The sequence below is a fragment of the Hirundo rustica genome, chromosome 4 (assembly GCF_015227805.2).
Source record: "Hirundo rustica isolate bHirRus1 chromosome 4, bHirRus1.pri.v3, whole genome shotgun sequence".
NCBI lineage: Eukaryota > Metazoa > Chordata > Aves > Passeriformes > Hirundinidae > Hirundo > Hirundo rustica.
The window spans coordinates 41,512,728-41,537,106 of record NC_053453.1 but is presented as its reverse complement, the minus strand read 5'-3'; the positions used below and the strand labels follow the sequence as shown (position 1 = coordinate 41,537,106).

Below are 24,379 nucleotides of genomic sequence, written 5' to 3'. Positions count from 1 at the left end.
CTGCACATGCAGCTCCAAATCAAATTTGCAAACTGGTGAAACATCTGGGAGGGAGAGCCTCAGATGGTGAGGACCATGACAATTATGGTAATAGCCACAGCATTTCTTTACCAAGTGTGATGTAATATTAAGTAGTTAATATACAGGATGATTAAAACAGCTGACACAATTATCAAATGTTGCATGACTCCTACAACTGAAAGAACAAGGTAGGGGGGCTGCCCTGTAATTTCTATTTTACCTTCTCTCTTCCAAAAGAAAGTCTCCTGCTACCGAGTTTTTCTGAATAATGAAAAATAATGATATTTACATGTATTAGTGGCAAAAAATATAAAATAAAAACATATTACAAGCACGTCCCATAAACATTTTCACTGCTTCATTATTTAGGACTAACCAAGCATTTTATGAATTGTCATTATTTATTATATTTTATGTACTGTAGTTGTTTATGCACAAAACAGTCACCTACTTCCTCGCTGTGGCTCTTCAACGTTCAGCAGCAGGACAGGTCAGACTTCAAACTGTGTCACACGGGTCTTACTCTCATATCCTTGCAAGCCCTCTATCCTGCAAACACTCAGCTATGTGTTTATGCATACAAGTAGTCTCACTGAACTCATTCATGAAATTCTAGCCTTATTTAAATTGCCACAGGTTTTACCATTGATTCATTTAGACACAGATTTCATCTAATGGGACTATTTACATCTGAAAAGCTGAACACATGTCCAAGTGTTTGTAAAACAGAAGAAACAGCAAAGACAAGGCAAACTGCCATTTTATCTCTTACTAGCATCAACAAAATTGTCAGACCTATGAAATTATTTGCTTGTCTTTTGATTTTAACTAAGTTAGGACAAAATAAAAGGATCATCACTAAAGCAGATTATTAAGTTATATTTATCTTTCTTTTTTAATATTACTGAGCAGGTTATACTCTCCAATCTGAAGGAAACAGTTAATGCATAATTGTCTACGCACAAATTGACTCTGCTTAGCAGAAGAGTTCACTTGTTCATTTGTACTTCAAAAAAGAATACATTTTAGGCAACTACAAGAATAACAGATTATTAAGGTGTAGTCTTCTTTCTTCAATTAGAACAGCAGCAATATTCAACCAATCTAAATTGAATTCAATTACATCAAAGTTTAGTCAGTTACTGAAGCAACACATGAAATACAATCTCTGCGTTTTCTTTCTCATTTAGTTTTATTTTAAAACATGGATAGTGTAAGCTGACCCAAGGAGCTAACTTTCAATCTTCAGCAGAAAAAAAGAAGGAAACCCAAATATTGCAAAGTCCGAAGAGATCCTTCACTGCAGAATGTAAAAACTGAGCAGTTCCTGATGCAATTCAGAACAATTACTAAAGCAATAAAGACTCTCCAAACACAAAACAACTTGCTTTTTCTGATTACCATACTTCTTACTATATTTATAAGCTCAGAAACTCCCAAGGGCATAACTGGATAATAACTTAATCACTCTGTTGGAAAAGTCACCGATTGCAGGGCCCAGCCATTTACTTTATCCATGAGTGCTGGTGCAGATGTAAGATAGCATGCAAGTACAGATGGGATGAAAAATTATGTCTTTTATTGTGTGTGTATATATAGTTAGATATGCAATTAAGTATGCTTATTAAATGCAACCATCCTGTTACGAAAAGGGTTCCTTTGCATTTTACAACACAAAATGCACCACAATAAGAAGTCTTCCTTGAGCACTTATTCTACAAGTGTTCTCACTTACTCTTGGCAAAGGACTAACTGGTACAATTTCAGATTCATTCTTAGAATTATCACAGTATCTGCTCTTCACACACTTGATATAGGATTTCAGTCCAAGAAAAATGAGGATGGAAGACAAATACTCTCCACTAATATAGCACCATATCAAGTACATCACTGTACATTTCCATACCCTACACACAGATGTTTCCCCATGATTTCTTATCTTGAAAGAAGTACGCAAAGTAAAGCGGTCTCAATGCCCTAGTTTAAGCAAAAACCTTCAGCCATCACTCCCACAACGCCATACAAAGACCAGATGTCCCTGGATCTTTGACCACACTAAGATCCAGTGCAATTTGTATTTTGAAGCACAATTGTTTCAGTTATACCAGACAAGCAGGAAAAAAATTTGATAAATTATTCCAATCACATTCATCACTGAAAATTCTCACCCACATCACTTACATTTTTCCTTAGATATTTACAGAAAGACTGAGGCATAGTCATTAATAAAATAACTTTATTCTGGAATCCCGTAATCTTTCCCATACTTACATTTACCCGTGTCTTACCTTTACTTGTTATTTTTATGCTTTAAAGTAATTTTACTTATTCAGAAAACAGTACCCTAACATTAGGATGCAGTAGTAAGGAACTGAGGTTTAATCTTTTTGCTGTAAAATAAACTCCTGTGCTTTTTCACATCATTAACAATCAGAGAGCATAGTGTGAACATAAACTGAAACCCCCTGCCAATAGCAAGCTACAACACAAAGAACCTCAACGAAATCTATGAATTTCAGTCTACAAGATGTTCAAAACAAGCCAAGCACAGAGCCAAATTGGTAGATTGAAATATCACACACAGCATGTGTTTCTGGAAACTGTGCTTAACAGGGTGGTATCTTCCTCCCAGCTACTGCATGAGAACCTTTCAAGACACGTATGGTACTCATCACCATGGTACCGGCAGATCTGTACTATCCAAATTTCCTGCTTCAAGAAGTTTTCTTCTCCAATGCCATCATCAAGCAGCACCAAGATCTAGAGCTGCAAAGGGCATCTTTTTTCCTGCAAAACGAATTTATTTCCATACATATTAAGCCAACAGCTCAGAATTACAGTAAGGTTAACACTTATCTTAGTGATATATGGACAAAATGCTACAGGCATTCCTATGTAGTCAGTATTTCATCATTTTTTCAAGAGTAAAATACAAAATATTAATAATTATTAGAATGGCAAGCTAGCAGACTAGGTATATGGCACAAATACGTGAAAGTCAATATTCCTTAAGGGCTTTCTTCTTTGTGGAATTCTTTCCTCACCTCACCACACACTTGCCCAGCCCTAAATGAAGGTGGCCCTCAATAGTTCTCAGATAGGATTGTTCATATTGATTGAAAACTGAACATTTAGGAAAAAAATGGAAGAAAGAGCTGACTGTCTACTGGAGTGTTGGAGTCTAAGGCATTCTTCTGGCTGCCCTGGAGGGTCCGAGACCTGGACAGGGGGGTCTGGGACCCCAGCCCAGACCCGAGAAGGACATTGGCTTTGATCTCAGTCTATGAGAAAGGCTCCCTGCACTGCAGGAAGGATTGCAAGCCACAAGAGTGTGAAAGATAGTAGTTTAGCTCACAAGGTGAGAAAACAGTAGATTTGGGGTTTTAGTATGGAAGTGAATGGGGGCAAGATGGAGAATTTAGGGCGTTGTCTCCTGCTTCTTCTTTCTTCTTCTCTCACTCCATTTTCTGCAGTGATGGTGGCACAAAGTAGTTTAAAGAGATCGGGTCAAAGTAGAGATGACCTGTTTAGTATAACATAGGTATTGGCAAATAATGATAAATAAAGAATACATAGCAATTAGTATATTATAGCGTTATAGATAATGCCAGCCCAGTTCGGGAGGAGTCAGGGAGTCACCAGATGCCCGAGCAGCTGCACAGACCTTTGTTGGGCACTGAGAAAATTGTAAGATAAGAAACAATAAACAAAGCATGCAACCTTGAAAGATCAGAACCTGAAGACTCTGTCTCTTTCTTGTGTTTGGCTCAGAGCTTTGCAAAAGGGCAAAAAGACTCTAAAACCACCTGAATCTCGGAGGAAAAACCCGAGACTGGAGGAGAAGAGTTTCCTGAAAACTCTCATAAGTTTATTGATGTTAACACATAAACATCATGTTTTTCATTAATATCCTGTTTTCTTTTGTCATGGGCTACAAGTAGGTTCTAAATTCCAGAAGATCAACTAGCTTCCTTGGTCACTGGACATCCAATCCTTCCTTTTGCTTTTCATCCTGTATCAGTCAGGCATGAAACTCCAGTTACTCAACAATACCAGGGTAATCCCAGGTTCTGCTCAGAACACATACAAACCTAATCATTCAACATTAAACAAAACTGATTTAGTGAGTGTCTGGGTTTGAAAGACAGGTATCTTCTAGGGAGAGGCAGGGCCTCTCTAGGAATGGGGAATTCTAATCCCTTCCCTCCAAGTTATTATAATTTAGAAGATTAAAGAGGCTTTTCAGTCAGAGCTCCGGGGAAAGGAATAACAGTCCTTTACTAGTAAATGTAACAGGACAAACAAACAACAACTACAGCAATAATAATAATAATAATAATAATAATAATAATAATAATAATAAACAGAACCAAGAACCTCGAGGGGGCTTTGTCTCACAAGCCCCGGGCAGTCTGATCTCTTGGGCCCCTTCCCAAGAGCACCAAGCTGAAATGGTGGAAACTCCAGGGCTGATGACTGGAAATGGTGGGTTGTCCCAGCAGGCAGGGGGGTGTCCCAGCAGGCAAAGTGAGCAGTGCTGAAGAAGCCGCAATGGCTGGACAGGACTGGCCCAGCTCCAGCAGGGCAGGCAAGGAGCCCCGAATTCCTGGCCGCTCCAGCAGATGATAGAATTCTCAGGACCAGACCCTCCATCAACAGTGGACTCCACGCAGCCAGCAGTCGCCTGACCATCCTCGCCAATGCCGAGTGCAGGAGGAGGGTACCCTCAGCTCCTGGAGCCCCTGAGCCTTTCCCTCCCCCAGACTTAAGTGATCTTTCCCCACCCTTGCCACTTCTTTTGTGTGAGTCAAGTACCCTTTAAGCATCAGTATTTAGTCTCTTCGCAATTTGGCCGGGGGGGGAGGGGGGGGGGGGGGGGGGGGGGGGGGGGGGGTGGGGGGGGGGGGGGCGGAATTTCTATAGGGAAAGGAAAAAAACCCAAAACTAAACCTAACCCCCAACAGTGAGAATTTCACGGAACTGCAACTTTTAGGAGGGACCTCTGAAGGTTATCTAGTCCAAGATGCACTCCACTCCATCCAAATAAAGCACGTTCACTTGGGGCAGGTTGCACAGGATTGTGTCCCAGTGGGTTTTAACTATCTCCAGAGAAGACTCTCCACAACTCCTCCTGTCTTTTAATTAAAGCAAGTACAGCACTACAGCAAAACACACTCCAGAGAAACAAAAACTGCTCTGGCTAAGCAGCATCTGACACCACAGTTCTTGGGGAAAGGGAAAGTATATAAAACAAGTTCCTTTTTTAAGCCCAAGCCATCACTTCAAAATAGCAGGATACCCTTATGAAAGCGTGATCCACATAGAACCATCCAGCAAAACAGACAATCAAAGATGTGGCTTCAGCTGCCACAAGTTTGCCATCATAATGGGCATGAACAGGGGAGAAGCAAAGCAGTAAGAGATATAGTGACTTGCAGCATCACTCAGGACTCATCCTACACAGAACCCCAGGCTCATTCAGGTGGAGCAGGCACCCATCTGAGGCTTCACCTGCCAGCCATACTCCACAAGCCACATCACCACAACCACCTCCATAGAGGGAGCTGCTTTCAACAGCCAGGCAGAGCAGGAATGTGCCCGGCAGCAAACAGCAGGGCAGAAAGAACTCCAGGTGATCCAGCTTGGGCTTGGCTTCTTTACCATGAGTGCAATAACATGAGGAATCATTTTCTCTGTGGCTTTTCCTTGTCCTTAAGTCTTTCATCTTCTGGATAAAGGTATATTTTGAGAACTCTCCAGAAGTGTGATGTTTATTAAAGAGAAATACTAACATCGTTAACAAGCCAAGTAATTTACATGTAAGAGATGAGTAATGTACTGTGAAACGGAATAGAACATATAACCACATCTTTTCACAGAAATAGAAAATTTATTCAAGTACACTGTGTTACAAAGAAGCTATAAAGAACTGTGCTACAAAGTAAGAGCTGCTCGATACAAAACTGCCATTTGATGGAATTTTTTCATTATGCTCTTAGTACTTTTTCTTTCAGTGTGCTTTATTTACACAACCATGCAGCATTTAAATTATTTTTTGGCACTGGAACTTTAATTCAGATCAAAGTGATTTAAAAAGCCTAAGTTTTCTTCTCCTTTAATTATAAAAATATAAGATGTGATATATGTCCTAAAGTTAATTTGTGTTAAAAGATATAAGATGTAATTCACCCCCTGTAAATATAAGTTTTACTTCTAATCAAATATACTATGGGTTAACTGAGACGAAAGCTGCATGGAGAGGGGTACAAGGAATTTCTTTTGCCAGAGATTACACAGGAGGGACACGAGAAACTATGCTAAGAATTACACGAAAAGGGACACGAGGATAACTCTGCCAGGAATCGTTAAAAGGAGAACAAAGACAACGCATAAGGGAGATGGAGAACCCGGAGAACCAAATGATTACATCAGATCGATATCTCATCCGTCTCCTCCCGACATTAACATCTCTACACAGCACCTGGACACAACAATCAAGGACATTGTCTTCCCCAGCGAATCCATTCAAAACATCAGAACCTGAACATGAATATCTAATGAGGCTGCCTCGGAAGACGGACCCTTGGAGTCCCGATTTTCTCTCAGCGATTCAGTGTATAAAAAGAGACAGCTCCAAGCCAGAAATGTGAACTTGGGGGGTGACATACTGACTGAGTGTGTTACCGCGTTCACCCAGTGTCGATCCCGGGCTCGACGCTGTCCTTTTAATTGTGGCTATCAGAGACTGTTATTTTGTCTCTCACTAAAATTCTAAAATTTTAATTTATAGAATTTGGTCTATCGTATTTATTACATAAGACATCACAAGTTTAATTACAAATAATTGGTTAAAAAAGGGAAACCTTTCTTCTGCAACTAATGTTAATTTTGCCAGAGCAACCCTCTTTTTCTTTATAAAAAAAAAAAACAAAAACACAACAACAACAAACCCTACCTCTAAAAGTTTCTTCAAGTATAACTGAAACTGTTTGAACAAAATGAAACAAATACACTGAAAATTCATGGAATTTATTACAAGGAAATTCTTGCTATAACTCAAGGTTTTGCAGTAAGGAAATACATAGATAGAAGCATACCATACCTGGAAGTATACCCAGTGTTTCTTTTTGGTGAGAGGAATGACAAGATTTGTCTTTACAAACAAGCCCTGGGTCTGCTGGTAGATAAAACTAGCACTGAGAGATAAGAGAAACAATGAGAAGGATTCTATTGATTGATGAATGGAAAAGAAGATACTTGCCTTTACAAACAAACCTGAATATTGAAAGATGAAAGCAGCAATAGGGAAAAACCCATAAATCCCATAAAATTTAAAAATTAGGGGGGTTATACATTAAAAGGGGAATCTTAGGCATTTTGGGAAATCTGTACCTCTCAAGTACCTCAGCCAATGGGGACAGAGAGAGAAAAATGCGGCCAGGAAATTAGGATAAAAAGGAGGCTGCGTCCTCTGAAAAACTGAGAGACCCCAGGGGAAATGCCCCATGGCCTCTCCCTTTATTCGAATAAAGTAAAAGGACTCCTCTGTCTTCTTTTTGGACACAAACCTCTGGTGCTCGTGGATTAATTTTCCTAACATTGGCATGGGAACAGGAAGGAGGCCTAGAAAGCCAAAGGATAGGAGAATAGGAGCAACCTTTCTAGAGACTCATGAACCAAACTTCCAAACCAGAAATTATTTCAGAGAGATGATTCTCCAACTAAAATGATTCACCAGCTCATTTATTTCAGAGAGATAATTCTCCAACAAATACTGACACCAAAAAGGTCAGATGTGCCAATACAGAGAGGCTTAATCCAGAATATAAATATTCTTATAATTTTAGTGGTATCTAGAGTGCTGATGTAAAACACAGAAAAAAAGGCTTGTTAAGATCCTGCCTCAAATGTGAGTCTAACTTCTTCATCTTCTTATACAAAATATTAGAATAATCAACAATGTCGCCTGCCACACTAAGTAATAATATCAAGTAAGTATAGTATCAAACACAAGAGAAGGTATGACAGCACCTTCACTGTCACAACTGTTGGAAATGGGACGATAAAACAAGGCACAGTGTAGGTTCATTTTTTTATTTTTTTTTATTTGAAAAGAAAAAAAATCTATTTCTAACAAGCATATGAAGCATGAAAAAAAGAGTATAGACCAGAAGGTTCATAACCCACAGAACAGCTGCAAGTTCCACCCAGTCACACTCAACACAATATATGCTCCTTCTACTTCAGTAAGGGAAATCCACAGTGTTATTTGGAAACAGTAAACTTTGGAAAGTTACTCTAAAGGCCAGAAGTGACTGCGGGCATCTCAACTCAATTTCCAACTGGACCTAATCCTGTTCTCAAAGTAGCCCAGTACAAGTCCCCTTAAACAAAGAAGCTAGCCAAACATAACTGATTCTGACTCAGGAAAGCTGACAGGCTGTGAAATTAAACCAAGAATATTCCAAGGTTTCCAAAGTGCTACAATATCACAGACTAAAAATACCAACAGGATCAGTCTGTGGAGGAGAAACTACTAAACAGCCTATAAAGGCACAAGCATTGTGTGCATCAAAAGGAAGTTTTCTAAGTGTATTATTTAATGCACTGCTTTGTCATTGGGCAGCAAGAGCCTCCATGCCTTTTCCTACCACGGAAAACAATATCAAACTATACACACACACAAAAGACTTGGAGAAACCAAGGTTAAAGTCACAGAAGTGGCAGACTTTTGAAATTAATTCCCACTTCAAGATTTCATGTGAGAGACCGCAAACGAATCAGTCATTTACAAAAAAAAAAAAAAAAAAAAATCTGGATTAAGAATTCCAGTTCTCCCCAGTTTGCATCCAAGAAGTTCATTATTACTTTATAATCCAGTGAATTACATGTTTAAATGCAAAGTGTCTACTAAGCCTGTCAAGTGTATAGGCATTAATATAGTAAAGACCTTCAACTCAACAACTCATAACCTCCCTTACAGCAGGTTGAATCATAAGCATGCTACAAAATATCTCTGGGAAACACCCTGGGGTAAAATGCAGACACAGGAATTACCACAGGTAATACATGGTTCCAAAACCAGCCACTCACTGAATATTTACAATTTAAATGACAATGGGACATACCTCCTCTGCCTACCTTCTACAGGCAACTTCAGCATACCCAATTTTTTCTACACACAAGCTGGTTTCCTCCTAAGTTTTTCATCCTCTGTTGGAACGTGGATGAAGACATATCAAGGGGCTCTTCGATAAAAGCAGTTTCATGCTGGTTGGCTGGATTTCAGGGCTTGGTTTTAACCACGATATTTCAAAATAAAGGGCTTGGCTGACCCCTATCTACAGACAAGTTTTTATTTTCCTTAATTCTTAAAGATCTCTGTAATGGACAACACCCAGTAACTCGGGGGTTTTTCCTCCTCCCCCCACTAAGTAATTACCTCACTTTAAAACTGCTCCAAACATCAACTTTAGGAAACCATTTTCAGTGGAAGAGTATTTCTTAGTGCTTTATTCATACACTGGAACTCCATGCTGGCTTTTCCTAGTACCAAAGTAAATAACCATTACCAGCTTCAATAGTTGCTGAGAAAACATAAAAGCATATTTTAAAAAGCATGAGCTGAGAAATATTCCTGCATAGAAATTGGAGGCTGGATATTGCAAAGGCACTCCTGATGCAACATGACACAGGAAGCCCACACACTTAGCCTGGCACCGCCTCCTGCATAAAAGTACCTGATTCACAGACAGCTCTCTGTGAAGCCATACAACTTTGAGCTACATTCCCTGTATCAGAGGGAGAGAAAAACCTTAAACAAGCAGTTAACTCATGTTACACTTAGAGCATGCAGCCAATCAATTAGAAACACTATGTACTGTGGTAGTTCTTTAGAGAGACCCAGACGACTGCCGGTGACAAGAGGCACAGAGCCTGCTCTTTGTTTGGGGGGGAAATCATAGCTTTATTTGGTCCAGGGCTATTTTAGCTCCTTTCCCATCCCCGCTGGTGCCAGAGAGAGCCCGGCGTTGCCCGTCCTGGGGCTCTTTCCCAGGGGGGACGGGCCCAGAGGCAGGGACAAGCCACTATCCAGTCAGGGATAAGGTGGGAGTGGAACAGAGTTGGGTTACATTCCAGTGTGGGGGATGGGTACGGCCGAGCAGGGACAAACCACGGGATACAGTTTCCACGGGGAACAGGGAAGAAAACATTACAAATCCAGTATAAAAATGAAGCACAATATAAACCAAATTAACACACTGTAACAATGTACAGAAATGAAATGCTATCTCTAAGTTGGGGCTGCAGATAAACACATGTGGTCTATCTTTTAGTTAGGTATTTGAGAGCGTTCAGAGACGGGTTTCCCACCTAAGCACTGGGTGCAGGTGATTCTACAGCAAGGAATTGGAAGCAGCACACTGGAGTCTGGTTCCTGGGCCCAACTTCCAAATATGAACTGCTATATGTAAAAAGGCACAGAGGTGAGAAGAGAAGACTGGACAGAGGTCTAGGAGGGCATTGGCTGCCGTTGAATGGGTTTGTTTCCATGACAATTTTGGTCACTGAATAGTGATCCTGTTTCAAGAGTTCAAGTCCTTTTTTAGGATTTAAATATGCAAATCACCAAGCAGCGTGAAAACAGCATCCAGGCACTGGCAGGGACTTCACAGCAATAGTTCTGCTACCAATTACTGCACTGTTCCCCTGAAAGCAAACTGGACCAGCCAACTAAAATATGTAGGAGCTAAAAATCATACAATCCTCTCATTAGCAAAATAGCCAAGAGTAACACTAAATTCAGAAACACCGATCCTGAACACAGGATGCTAAATTCAGAAAAAACTGTTCTCTCTTGAAACCCAGGTCAGGCTTTTGGGGTCTACTGACTAGCTGGTGAACAATAGGGGATTCCACAGACCAGACCAGTCATCTAGAAACAATGCTTTGTACCATCATATAGAAAATCCACGTTCAATTATCTGTTTGTCTCTGTCTTCCTGGGCCAGCTGAAACTGAGAATGCTGCTGAGGCCAATGTGCTTAAACCCTGGAGTGAAGGAAATTATCTGAGGCAGTCAACAGTGACCCCCGTGAATATATTAAGTAGCTTTTGTGGCAGACTATTAGCAAACCTGTCCAGCTCTCTGTTTGAGAAAGATGCCATAAAAGGCAGGGTCTCACATTTTAGCATACTACAGAATTCTGCCATTTAATATAATGATAGTACATACACCCACTATGTTTTTACAGATTACACTGATTCTTAACAGTTTTTGAAGCATTAATATGGGCAACTTGAATAAACCACTGGACAAAAAAAATCAAAATAATTAAGATGTAAAAGACAAAATCTTATGCTGAAAGCATAGTATTTCCAATAAAACAAAAAGCAATTAAAAAGATGGAGAGGTAAAGGAAATAAGGGACATGAAGACAGTAAATGAGTACTATTTACCTCCAACTGAAACTTGCCACTATTCTTGAAAAATTTCCTCATGAAGCCACTAGGACAATGAAGGCTAACAGAGTAATTCATGGTGTCCTAGGGAACACAAGGATTTAGTATTCAAGGAAGCCACTTTTACTTTTTCTCCCTCTCAAAGTTTAAAGAGGCCAGAAATGGTTGGTGAAGCATCATTGATGAACCTTTTCCAGTTAGAGAGGAAAAGAGGTTGGGTCACAAAATCTTATCAGCTTCAAACAGTTTGATTTACCAATTTTCTTTTTCCTTGAAGTAAAACAGAGATTGACAGATTACTTGATCCTCAGCTGCTGCCTCAGTGATCCAGTTTGTTCCTTTGTTTCACAATCATACACAAACAGCAGCAACCCTGTGCTAGCCTGAAGCATCCTCTGAAGACAGAGTCAAGTGCATGTCGCTGCCTTTGCATAAGCCATTCACAGGTCCCCAAAATATTTCAACTGTGCTGAAGTAACAAGATGAGCAGTAGTATTGACATGTTAAGTAATATTTAGGATGCCATTCCAAAGAAATACTTTCCTCTGACTCTTCAAGTCTCATTCACCAAGAGGCTAGCCTTTGGGGAAAAATGGTTTAGTATGGAGCTCTGCAGAGGATGAAACTGGGAAAATTTGCAAAATTTACACCCTCTTACTAGGGAGGGACTGCCTGCACAAAAAATAACACTTCTTAAGTCTGGATGATCATCCTGAGACAGGATAAGAACCTGATCTAGCAGATGTGAAATGAAATCCTACAGTCATCCTGACTTAAACAACCTGCCCACAGAACAAGCTCTAACTCTAAAGGATCATAAGGAGAGTTCATATGATCAGTCGCGCCAAGTGGGAAAGCAGCAGGAGTCAAAGGTTGCCAAGCCCCAAGGCAAATAGGCTTCCACAAACAAGAGATATTCCAAAATTTATTTTAAAACTTTTAGCATAAGGTTCAGGTCTCCAGATAAAATACTTCCACTTTTCAAACAACCCCTTCAGACAAAAATTAGGGTTAAAAGAACAGAGAAGGAAATGGGCATTTTAAAAAGCATTTCCAAAAAAACAGAGTTATCTCAAAATCTGAGTAAAGTCTATAAAATACTTAGAAATAAAAATTTTTAAAAATCTAACATAAAACCCGAAGAACATAAATCCAACATAAATCTGACATAAAGCCCCAAAGAACAGATTCACCTTTACATAAGTAACAGTAACACTAAGCACCTCTGCCTTCAGATTTAGTCTGTTTCTCCAGCTTTGCTTTAGGAGCAACTCTCACCACAGGTTGCCAGTAGTCTTGTATCAGTTTCAGCATCAAATATTTCAGCTAAAGAAACTCCATAAACAAACAGCAAAGTTTGATTCCGTCAACTTCACAGAAAAAAAAAAAAAGACTAATAAAAAAAAACCCCAAACCTAGCAGCAAACAAGGAAAGGGAAAATTTCCAGATGAGAGAAGAAAGCAACTCTAATTCATCACTCTTGCAGCTATCAGATGTTTAACAAATTGAGATGAGATACTTCTGAGCCTTTCAGCGACTTTCACTCTGGCAAACTTAAGGATTCAGAAGTGCAGCTGGAATACATATGGGAGATGTTGGAGAAAGTTGATCATTTGAATTTGTAACTCCATTGTGTGCTGGAAGAAATTCCTGCAGATGAGGCGCAACCCATCAGTGACCCAGGGAGAATCTCCACCTGCTAACAGGCATGAATTTATACTCCAAACCAGCTACCAGAAGTGACATGCTTTATGTTAGTGTTACATACGCAAAAAGAATCTTAAAATAAAGCCAGTGGGGACATAATTTCTTTTTTGCTTCCTAAAATCTCTGTACTACAGCATCTCAAGTGGAAAAAGAAAAAAACCATAACAAACCACCCACTGATATTTTGATGAAACTAAGATTTCACATTTCGATCAAAGTGTTTCATTCCACATAATCTTTTATGCAGAAACCATTTTTTAAACCAAAAGCCAAATACATATCTAGGTTATGTTCAGCATTTAAAAAAGAACTGGTATTTATAGAGTATTATTGTGCTGGGTTCATCCTATTAGACAATCAGTTACCAGTTCACTTGGCTAATACTCATCTACAACACAAACTCAACTACAAACCTTTACTACACAGCCTAAGTTACTCAACCATCTTCTCTGAGTTACCTTTACTCCTTTAGGAATATGTTAAAGCTCCTGTTTCATATAAAAATTATCTTTATGGTGGCTTGAAATTAGCACACAGAATATGGAACAGAGGCGGCGACAAAGGGAAAACACTATAGAGAAAGCACTCAAGTCCCTATCTCCCCATCACCAACCTCACTTCTGGAATTCAGAAGATTGCAGCTACCTGTAAACTGGAGCTACTTAAAGCTACTGGAGAGGTATATTCAGAAATGGAAAAACTGAGAAGACAACAAAAAGGGGCCATAAAATCACAAGTGTAAATTAATAATCAAATATACACACACAACAAGTAGACAGATGGCAAGTAATTTTCCCCAGTGCACTTACACTTGTTCTTCTAGCGCACATATTTGGGTCACTTGCTAGATTAAATCTCATGTGGCAGACCGAACAGAGGTACTGTCAAATGTGTACGGGCTCGGCCTGTTTTAAAATGATCCAAGTCTGACACTACAGGGTGAAAGCATTTAACAGGATTTTTTCAACACTGTCTGGAATATTGCCCAGTGACTTTGAAACAGGGCTGATGGATATTTTCTACCATCAGCAAAGCTGTCCATTCAGGCATGCTAAATAAAATGCAGTATAAGCTAGAGAAAGTTGGTCTGTGCTACCAAATTTCAGGGAAAAGCCTTACACAGACACAGACAAATCCGTACGCATTTTCCAGAACACCAATTTTGACAATGCGTCACTGAGACAATACATCACTCAAGGTTAAAGCTTCCTACCATATTCTCCCTAAAATATGCCTTTCTTCTGAGATTTAGAAGGAAGGACCACCTCAATAGATTAGTTGCTTCTGCCACATTCACTGTAACAATGCATGATCTCGGATACACAGAGCACTGAATCTTCCCCACCCCAGCTATAAACTGACAGCAACATATCTTAGTCAGCACAGGCCACATGGAGGATGACAGCTTCAGTGTAAGGCACCTGCAGGTCAAATTTCCAGGTGGGCTGGTGGGGTTTAAATTGCAGGCAAAAGTAGTCATGCCTATGTATAAGCCTAACTGCAGCAATGGGTCTCCTTTGTGTAATACTGGTAGATACTAGCATGAAACACAAACTGTGCAGAGATTAGCCCCCCTTCATCTAGCTAAAAGCTGGATTTAACACGGTGCAACAAGCAAGATCTTCAACACATCTGCAAGAATAGAAACTGCACTTCTCTGTACCCAGAGAGAACTCATTTCTACTGTTATCAGTTTCAAGATTATTTTGCTTAGCAATAAATAAACCTTTATTAAGAAGCAATGTGAGATACTGTGGCATTAAATATTTTCCTCCCTTTCTTCATTCATCTCTTATTCTGGGTTGCTACATGCCACATTTGGCTTCAAATAAGTAAGTAAAAAAGAGGGAGAAAATATATCTATTTACTCCTAGCTGAACAAGGAGGTTTTGAGCTGGGGAGGTGAAACTCTTAGTAATAATCTACACACATAACTAGGAAATATCACAGCTGTCTGTAAGAATTACAGTGGCAGAGACAAGGGTAGCAAAAGCTTGTGTTTTTTAGGCCTATATCTACAGAAAAAAAAATAAAATTCAACAACACTGGCTCTTGTGTATAGAAACAGACTAGAAACTGACAAGTGACACCTTCATTCAAAGTAATCAATAAGTCAAACACTCAAAAATATCAGGATTGCACTGATTATGTACAATATATCTGCTTAGCCTGAAAGAAATGAGTTAAGCAGACTAATGACAAAAAGTAAGAACATGTATATTTGCTTGCTCAACTTCCTCAGGCTTAAAATTCATGCTATATTCACACTTAAGTGGGTGAAGGGTGAGAAACAAAATGCTGAATCCTTTGATACAGAGTCAAAGCCCAGACTACAAGCAAGTTTCTTATATCACTGTCCATACAGTCTTTAGTTTGGTGGCTGTGATGCTGCTAAAATATTACGTCTTACCATTGGAAAATTGATTTTGCTATAGGAAGTTTTATGGCACTTAATCTTGCCCAACCTACATAAAAAATACAGAAAGCAATTACAGACACTGTTTATGTGTTAAGTTTGATCACTATATTAGAGAACAGTGTGATGTAATTTCAATATAATAGCAAAGGAAGTCCGGGGAAAAAAAAAAACCCATGACAATATGTTACCCTCCTGAAACAGACACTGCTGGTTCCCAGCTTAAATGCACAATCTTGGTTCAGTTCAAGTTAGTAGCATGATCCATCTCCCACATGGAGGGCTGTGTCCTGCAGCTCCAGCATCAATCTTCTTTTCTATTGTTACATTTCAAGCTGGCTCCTTCGGGGCAGCAAGATTCTGTGATTACAGCTAAAAGAATACTTTGGGTCTGAGAGCCTGCCTCTTTGGATAGATAACCCTTTCTAGTTCAACAATCACTAGCAGGAAACAGCCTTTTCTGCCTTGTCCCTTCCAGTGCTGCAATTGAAAAACATCCTAAACAGATGACCCCACATACAGATATGCCATTAATTGGCTTTCAGAGCACTCTAGTCAATGCCTAAATCTTAGCTACAATGATGAGAACTACTTTATTTAGCTAGGAGATAAACACATGAACAAAGTAATCTTTTAGAACACCTTTTACACAGTGTGATTATCTTAAACATAAGATAATGTGATTATTTTAAACATAAGTGATTATCTTTTTCACACTTTTCAGAGATGACACTCAAATACCACTTTTTTCTAACTGCATTAAAGCACACCCCGGCAAGATGAAGAGTAACCCTGACCTCCACATCAAGAATACCAGAAAGTATTTCATACTGCTTTCCTTGCCTAGTCCATTTAGACTGGCCCGCAGGACAGGCTTTTAAGCTTGTGCCTAAACAACCCAGTTCTGCCCAAACACTGCAATATATGTGATGCAGGGTTATATAAATATTCCACAACTCCTGCAGTTCTTAACTATAACAAGTCGGTTTAAAATAGCATCACTGAATCAAAATATTCACTACTTCCTATTGGTCCAACTCAGACCTGACATTTCATGGCAACAGCAGACTTTTCTCTTTCATTGTTTATGAATGAAGCTTCAAAACTTTAAAGTAGTTTTAAGAAAAAGCACTGTAGAAAATTGGAAGACTCACAGAAACCTAAAACCACTTAATTGCTCGCAAGGCTTCAAGTACATGTAAATGACCTAGTGGGCTGAAGCCTGAATTGCCACGTTATGCAGCCAACTTTGTTCCCAGCCAGACACCTATACCACGACTAACACTTGGCATTTGCTTCCAGTATAGGCTTAATAGCAGCAAGCCTTGAAAACAGGGGGGAGTACTCTGGAAGCGGTGAGAGATCTTAAACACGGCAGGTGCACTGTAACACCGATTAAGAAAATTCCAAGTTTAGTAACTAATTACTGCAGGACTGGCAGCTTATTTTCCAAGGCAAATGCCTAGTCAAAGACACATCCGACCCTTTCGCATCCCATCAGCGCGCCGGGAAGTTCAACTCATCCAGCAAACATCTTCCTGATCAGGCACATCCTTTATCCCACCTCGCCGTGCTTCCTCGCGTTTCCTCTTCTCACATCAAAGGCTTCAAGGCACTAACCCTACCGGATAGCTGCTCAGGGAGTTCGCTGGCACCGTGAACCTGAGCTGCGCCGTGAGACCCTCACACTCACGCAGGGGCACTCCTCGCCCCTCCCTCACTCCCGCACAGGCAGTGGTGCACGCGTGGCCAGCTGCCGGCTCCCGCAGGATTCCAGCCGCGCTGCCAGGACGGGACGGCGGAGCCCCCCCCAGCCACCCGCCCCCGGGGCAGACGGTCTCTGGCCACAGAGGAGAGAGGCTGATAACGCTGTCAAAGTCAATCCTAGCTCACTTTTTGGATGGTTTCGTTCCAATGGAGCATGAATCACCCCAGGACGGTTAATAAGTTTAGCCAGGCGTGCTGTTCTCCCTAATAATACCCGATAATTATGCATCTGTTTTAAATGCGATCAGATTAAGTCACCGGAAAAGGAATTTCCCCCGACTAAGAACAGAGCCTTTCCGCAGCTCCGGTGGGCGAGTTCGGCCAGGAAACGAGCTGTTGGGCAGGCCAAGCCAGCCAAGCGTCGCTCCCGGCCGGCGGGGCTCCGCTCCCCGCGGCCGCGCAGCGCAGTCCCGCAGCGGACGGCAACTTCCTGTGGGCGCTCGGTCCCGGCGGAGCGGAGGGACGGGACGGGAGGTGGCCGGGCACCCCGCGGACACGCCGCATGAGGAATCAGCCCGAGACATGCCAACTTGGAACGGCGGGTCCCCTTCCGCTGCATGGGGCCGGAGAGGACCTAATTCGAGCTGTCAAAGCCCCAGGAGCGGAGGGTGCCACCGCGGCCACCCAGAAGTCCGGAGCCACCGGGACCCTCCGACGCCGCCTCGGGCACCAGAAGGGGGGCGGCCGAAGCTTTCGCTCCCGACAGGTGAGCAGCCCTCCGCCCGCCCAGCCCCGCCGCTCCCCGCCCTACCTGTCATCGTAGCAGAAGTCGGCGCTCAGGGTGTTGAGGTATAGGGCGAGCCCCAGGGCGCTGCTCAACAACTCCGCGATCATCTCTCCGCCTGCCACCGCCGCCGCTGCTTGTCGCACTGAGGCAGCCCCCTGCCGTGCCCGGCCTCCCGCGCCAGCCCCGCCGCGCCGGCCCCCTCGCGCCCCCCGGCACCACGGGGCAACCGCTCCGCGCTCCGCCGGCGGCCACAGCCTGACGGGCGTCCCCCGCTTCGCCACCCCTACCCCCATGGCAGCGGGGCGATCGGCGGCGAGAGCGCAGCTGCGCTCGGCAGAGCGGGGCTGTGCGGTGCGGGGCGGAGCGGAGCGGGGCGGGGCGGGGCGGAGCGGGATGGGGCGCGGCTGCGCCTTCGGCTCCCGCCTTTCTCCCGCGGCGCCCTGGCGCTGCCGCAGCTCCGTTCCCGACCCGGCGTCCCCTCGCTGCCGAGCCAGACGCCACCGCCGAGGCTTTGGGAGAGCCCGCGTGGGGCGCCCCGGACTCCCACCGCGCCTGCTGCAGGCCCGCCCCGCCCCGCGCGCCGCCCCGCCCCGCGCGCCCGCCCCGCCCCGCGCGCCGCCCCGCCCCGCGCACCGCCCCGCCCCGCGCACCGCCCCGCCCCGCGCGCCGCCCCGCCCCGCGCGCCGCCCCGCCCCGCGCGCCGTCCCGCCCCGCGCGCCGTCCCGCCCCGCGCGCCGCCGGCTGAGGTGGCCCGAGCCCGCTCCGGCATCGGAGGCGCGGGTGAGCCGTGGGTTGGCTGTGTGTAGCTGCCAGCTGTTGCACTGTCAGGGTTTATTTTCCTTCTCTTTTCCTCCTTTTCTCATTTTCCTTTGCCATTCTGTTTTTTTCTTTGCCTTTTTCCTTTCTCTTCCTTTTTTCTCTGTTCCCCTTTTCTCGCTTTTTCGTGTCCTTTTTTTCCTTGTTTTCCTGTTTCCCTCATCCCCCCCCCCCCCCCCCCCCTTTTTTTTCTTTTTACTCAGCCCTGCTGACTAGGTCAGATTAGTAGGAAAGAGAAGGGCGATACCTACATTGCAGATGGGATGCTAGAGCAGGGGATTCCACTCCACACTTGCCCACAACCTATTTCTTTTTCTATCAGTGTGAGCATCCATAGGGAGCTCTTAGCTTACAGTTAAGCAAAATCACTGAAACTTGGCAGAGAGGGTCAGAAACAAACACACCCCAAGGCAAGGAGTTCTCCCTCAGCACAGCTCCACAACTGCTGCCTGTAAGAAGAGGGGTGCTGGAGATGGGTACTTTGAGTAGAACAGATAAATAGACTGGAAAGGAAAGCCAGCTGTGGAAAATAATGCACTGAAACAGTCTTCCAGAATTCATGGGATATAGAGGCATGAAGTTATGGGAGGGATTTGGGTTGATCAAGCTGATTATTTCGTTTTATAGGGAGTTTTTAAAACATTGCCTCCTTTTGCTGCTAGCGAGCGCTTTTAGGTAACTCTTTCCTCATGATTTCCATCAAGTGGCACATCATGCTGTCCCAAAAGATTGGGAGTCTGTTCATCAAACTGTGTCTAATAAATTGGGGAGCTTTTAACAAGTTTTCTTTCTTCCCTATGTGATTATTTAATGCTGTTCTTTGCAACCTCAAAATATGCAAAGTGCATTAAGACCCTCTTTTCAAGCAATGCTTAAAGTGCTTCTGGGAAGTCTGCCCCAAGTGTCACAACATCTCAGCTGCTTCTACTTAGATTCAGGGAGTGTGGTTATCATCATCATGGCAGTAATTGCAGACAAAGGGGGAGGGTGCATTTTTTTCAGAATATTACAGCTTTGAGGGGCCTTATTGAACCCTTTAGCAGATCACATTGATCTGGCATTAAACTTTTCAGCCTGAAGCACTGAACATAGTAACCTAGATTTTAAAGAGTTGGTACTCTGTTAGAAGACCTGTGATCCTTCCTTTCAAATACCAGTTCTCAATATGCTTCTGGACCTACTGCCAAGATCCCAGTCATCAGGACTTAGTTCTTCTTGCTGCAGTGGAATTGCTGAGTTCACACACTGGGTTTGTACAGCTCCTTCTTTGGAACATCCCAATAAACCGTGCATAAAAAGCAGTATAACTGCTGCTGAGTCATAGTGGCAGAAGCCTCTTGATATCTATCAAAAGCATATGTATTTTTTCTTCAAAGAGTTATTGAGGTATTGACTGCAGTAGATGAAGTCTGGCAGAAAAGCTTTAGAAACAAAATAAATTCACCAGGAAAAAAAAGTTTAACAAAACATGGCACTGTCTAATAAAAATAAATGTCAAGAAAGGGGGGGATGAAATGTGCAGACTGTGTAGAGAGTGCTTGTTCCCCAGGACATCCCAAGTGCTCCAGGGTGACTGGAACCAGCCTGTCCAAGTAGATTTAGCTACACTACAAGAATCCACAAAGTCTGTATCTTGCAGAGACATTTCTCTATAAATAAAGGACAAGTTTCCTCCCAATGGCAAGAGCTGTCTCCAGTGGAAATAACCTGCTTTGTAGAAAGATATAGATCGCAACATGTGCATGCACTACCCCACCTGTCAGCCCTGGGACTCCACAAGCCAGGCCACACAAAAGGCAGCAGCCAGAAAGAGCCAGTGCAGAAACCTGGAGACAAATTGAACATAAAAATTATTGACCCTTTAAACAACACCACAAAAGAAAATAAGAGGGTAAAAATCAGATCATGATAAAATAATTCCTTCTCTTCTTAGAGTTAGTTAAAAGTATTAAGTGCATATAGTTATGAAAAACATTATAGTTTATTATATCATTGAGAGATATCAGACAACATTCTGAATCGCAGCAGATTTACAATGTGATGTACAGAAACCACAAGGTGTCAGAAGAGCTGATTTAGAAGTTCAGATCTGTCAGTAAGCAGACATTTCAAAAAACAGTCTTTAGCTCCAGTAAGTCACAGGCTGTGGTGCCAGGGAAGAGGTGTAGGGTTGTAATAACACATAATAATAACAACAGTAATTGTAAAGATACCTAGAGTTACATAGTCTAACAGCTGATCTACTGTGTAGAGCTTAGTAGACAAAATTCAGTTTGCTTTGCTTTATTGCAAGTATGACAATCACGATGATCTGTTTTAATACCAGCTGGGAAATTTCTTCATTAGAGACATTATGGACTCTGAGTCACTGTGTTACAAGATATTTCACCTAAACAGTGCCTGAAAGATTAAGTTGTGGCACAGCATGTAGAAATACATGTCTGTCACAGTGACAGATTTGGTTAACCAGTCACTGACTATGAGACCTTAAATGTCAGGGTAATGCATGTGGTACAGATCCCTCAATAGATTAGATTAGACACTTCTATTTCTATGAACTGGGTTCATTTGCTGGAGCTTGTAAAAAATATTTGTGCCAACTTTCTTAAAGCTTAAGAGAAAGGCTAACCCCTTGAAAGTTGCTGGGGTTTTGATTAGAATGAGGTAACTGGATTTTAAATGTTACTATACTAATAATTAAGTGGGATTTTTAATTTTTTTTTTTGCCAGTTCCTATGCTCAGATGCCATCAGAGGAATGTTGTAACATACTGTGCCTAATTTTGAACAATTGAAATGACACCAAAGATGTAGCTTAATGAACCTCAGAATGTAAACTTTGGGCATTTCAAAACATCCATGCAGTCATGAATAAAAGGGTGTTTTTAAGAAAGGAAAAAGTGATTTTACTTGATCAAAAGTGGAGAAAGAGGAGTAGAGGACAATTGCTTTAGCCAAGTGATACTTTCACAATTAGTCACTGATCTATAGAGGTAAAATTGATGGACTCTGTGAACTAGGATCCAAGCTGTTGTTTTCATTTCATGTTAACAAGATCATGTTAATCTTCAAAGACACCAATATTTCTGCTTTCTCTAAGAAATTGCTGGTTTTGGGGGTTTTTTTTCTTTTTGCTATTGTTATGATAATATCAGAAATGACAGCCCAAGTAATAATAAGTTGCAATTCTGAAACGGTAGAATTTCACAGAAATCTGTATGAAATATTACAATAAAAACTAAACAGATGCAGGAAAAACAAGCACACACAGGACTCCCATGAGTAACTTGGAAGAGGATTTTAACTGAACAACATTTCTTAAGGATGTACATTTCTGAGAGGCAACCAGTTTCCTACTTTAGATCAGTCAGTGGAGCTAGAGTATTGCTGCAGAGCTGGAGAGAGGGAGGGGAGAGAAAGGGAGAGACGGAAGAGAAAAAAACAGTACATTTTTAGCTTTACCTAATCTAATTATGCAGACTCTTTCTACAGAGAAAAAAAAAAAGATAGTTCAAGGGAAGTTTCTTGTATGCACAATACATGCAGGAGCATTGTGTAACTCATAGGTGAGCATCTCTCTCTGTCAGAGAAAAAGGGTAATTTTAGTTGCTTCTGAATTTTCAGTGATTGTTTTATTAATATTACTCTATTCTAGACGAATCCTAATCTGCTTTGCATATTTATCTCCCATGTCCTTTGAGATAACTCAAAGAGAGATCAAAAAGAGTTCTTAATCCTTCTTGTTCAGAGTAAGTTGGCAGTATAAACTTACTAAGTGCAAATATGTCTATTTGTCAAATTGTCATCTCCCAGAACATGATCCTCTTACTGGTTTTCTCATGCTTTATAAAAATAGCAATATGTCAGTTTTGGGGTTGGGTGTGGGCTTTTTGGTGATTTTTTTTTTGTGGGTTTGTTTTTGTTTTTGTTTGGGGGGGGGGGGCTGGTTTTTTGGGTTTTTTTGGTTTGGTTTGGTTTGGTTTTGTGGGGGTTTTTTTTGTTATTTTTTTTTGTTTTGTTGGTTAGTTGGGGCTTTTTTGTAGGTTTTTTTTTTATCAAAACAGCTTAAAGAAAATACCGATTCTTAAAAGATGGGTCTGGAAGTAAATTAGAGTTAACATCATTGTATATAGGTGGAAATCGAGGTAACTTGTTACCTCCGCTGAGGTGTAGCGACCTGGTTCAGGAACGACACGGCAGCCACACCCAGGCTGCTCGGTCCATCAGCTCACAGACACCAGTGTGGTGGACGGCTTTTATTAACTGGTTACATGGAGTTATAAAACCTCTGTTTGCTACATCACATCCGTCTGCTTACGTTACAGGTTAGGTATTGCTTATCTTATCAAGGACACTAACCAACTAAGAGTTGAGGGAGGGGTTCTGTCTGCCCCTCCAAGCGTGATATCTTCCGACCGCCTGTCCCTAATCTCCCACATTTCCTTCCCCCCCTCTCATGACTAAATAAAAAAGTATAAAAGTATAAAAGTATAAAAGTATAAATGTTATAAAAGTATAAATGTTATAAAAATACAAAAGCTGTTAAAGTTAGTATAATAGGATACAAAAATAATATAAAATGTTAGTAACAAACACACTTCACGATAATTGCATGTGTTCGACAAATAGGATGTCGACTTTGTCTAAAAGTCTTCTAACAAACGACACTAACTTGTTCAAAATGCAAGGCCCAAAAATCAATGTCAGGAGTATCATGGTGAGAGGGCCTATTAATGTGGGAACAAGGGTGGCTAGCCATGGGGACTGATTGAACCATGACTCGAACCATCCTTGTTGGGGCCTCTCTCTCTCTCTTTCTCTGGGCCAGTCTTCCTCTCAGTTCGGCCATGGGAGTCTCGCACGACTCCGGTGTGGTCTGCATAAAAACAGCATTCTTCTCTCAAGGCAAGCACACAGGCCTCCTTGCTGCATGAGCAAGAGGTCCAGTCCTCGCCTGTTTTGCAGGACGACGTCCGAAAGCGAGGAGATAGATCTTTCCAGAGAGGAGATGGATTTTTCAATTCTCAGTAAGTCTTCGTCAATTGTCATTTGCAGCTGAGAAAGTCTTTGATGTTGGGTCACGAGAGCTGAAACACCTGTGGCTGTGCCAGTGGCTCCTAGGCCAGGAGCATTGCAATGGTTATACCTGTCATTACTTCTCTTTTGCGGAGCAGGATGGTTTCTTCTAAAAAGCGATACATTTCGTCTTCTTGGTGATACAGGACTCTAGGAACAATCAGAACTTGGACACAAAAGTCAGCAAGGTTATTGAATTTGCTAAGGTACACCCAGGGGGTTATTCCGATTGTTGACAGACCCACATTCCTGATAGGAACGGAACTGCCCACTTATCAGTCTTTGACTAGGTTGGATGAACTCAGTAACAGATATTTCCCATCTGCTTTGCTACGGCTACACTGCCAAAGCATTTGCCTCGGCCTGGTGACTTGACTCAGGGTAAT

The 24,379-nt window shown here is 42.0% G+C and overlaps 1 protein-coding gene across 3 annotated transcripts in view; it reads right to left on the bottom strand.

The window, feature by feature from the left end:
• Positions 1–18,253, bottom strand: part of TMTC2 (transmembrane O-mannosyltransferase targeting cadherins 2) — a 324,464-nt gene extending 306,211 nt beyond the window's left edge. For 2 of the 3 annotated variants that reach the window (XM_040062636.2, XM_040062634.2), the window contains exon 1: positions 18,127–18,253. In XM_040062636.2, the coding sequence (XP_039918570.1) occupies positions 18,127–18,209 (83 nt within the window). In that variant the 5' untranslated portion in view covers positions 18,210–18,253. The remainder of the gene's footprint in view (positions 1–18,126) is intronic. The other variant, XM_040062637.1, reaches the window with a different exon arrangement.
• Positions 18,254–24,379: the final 6,126 nt, after the last annotated feature.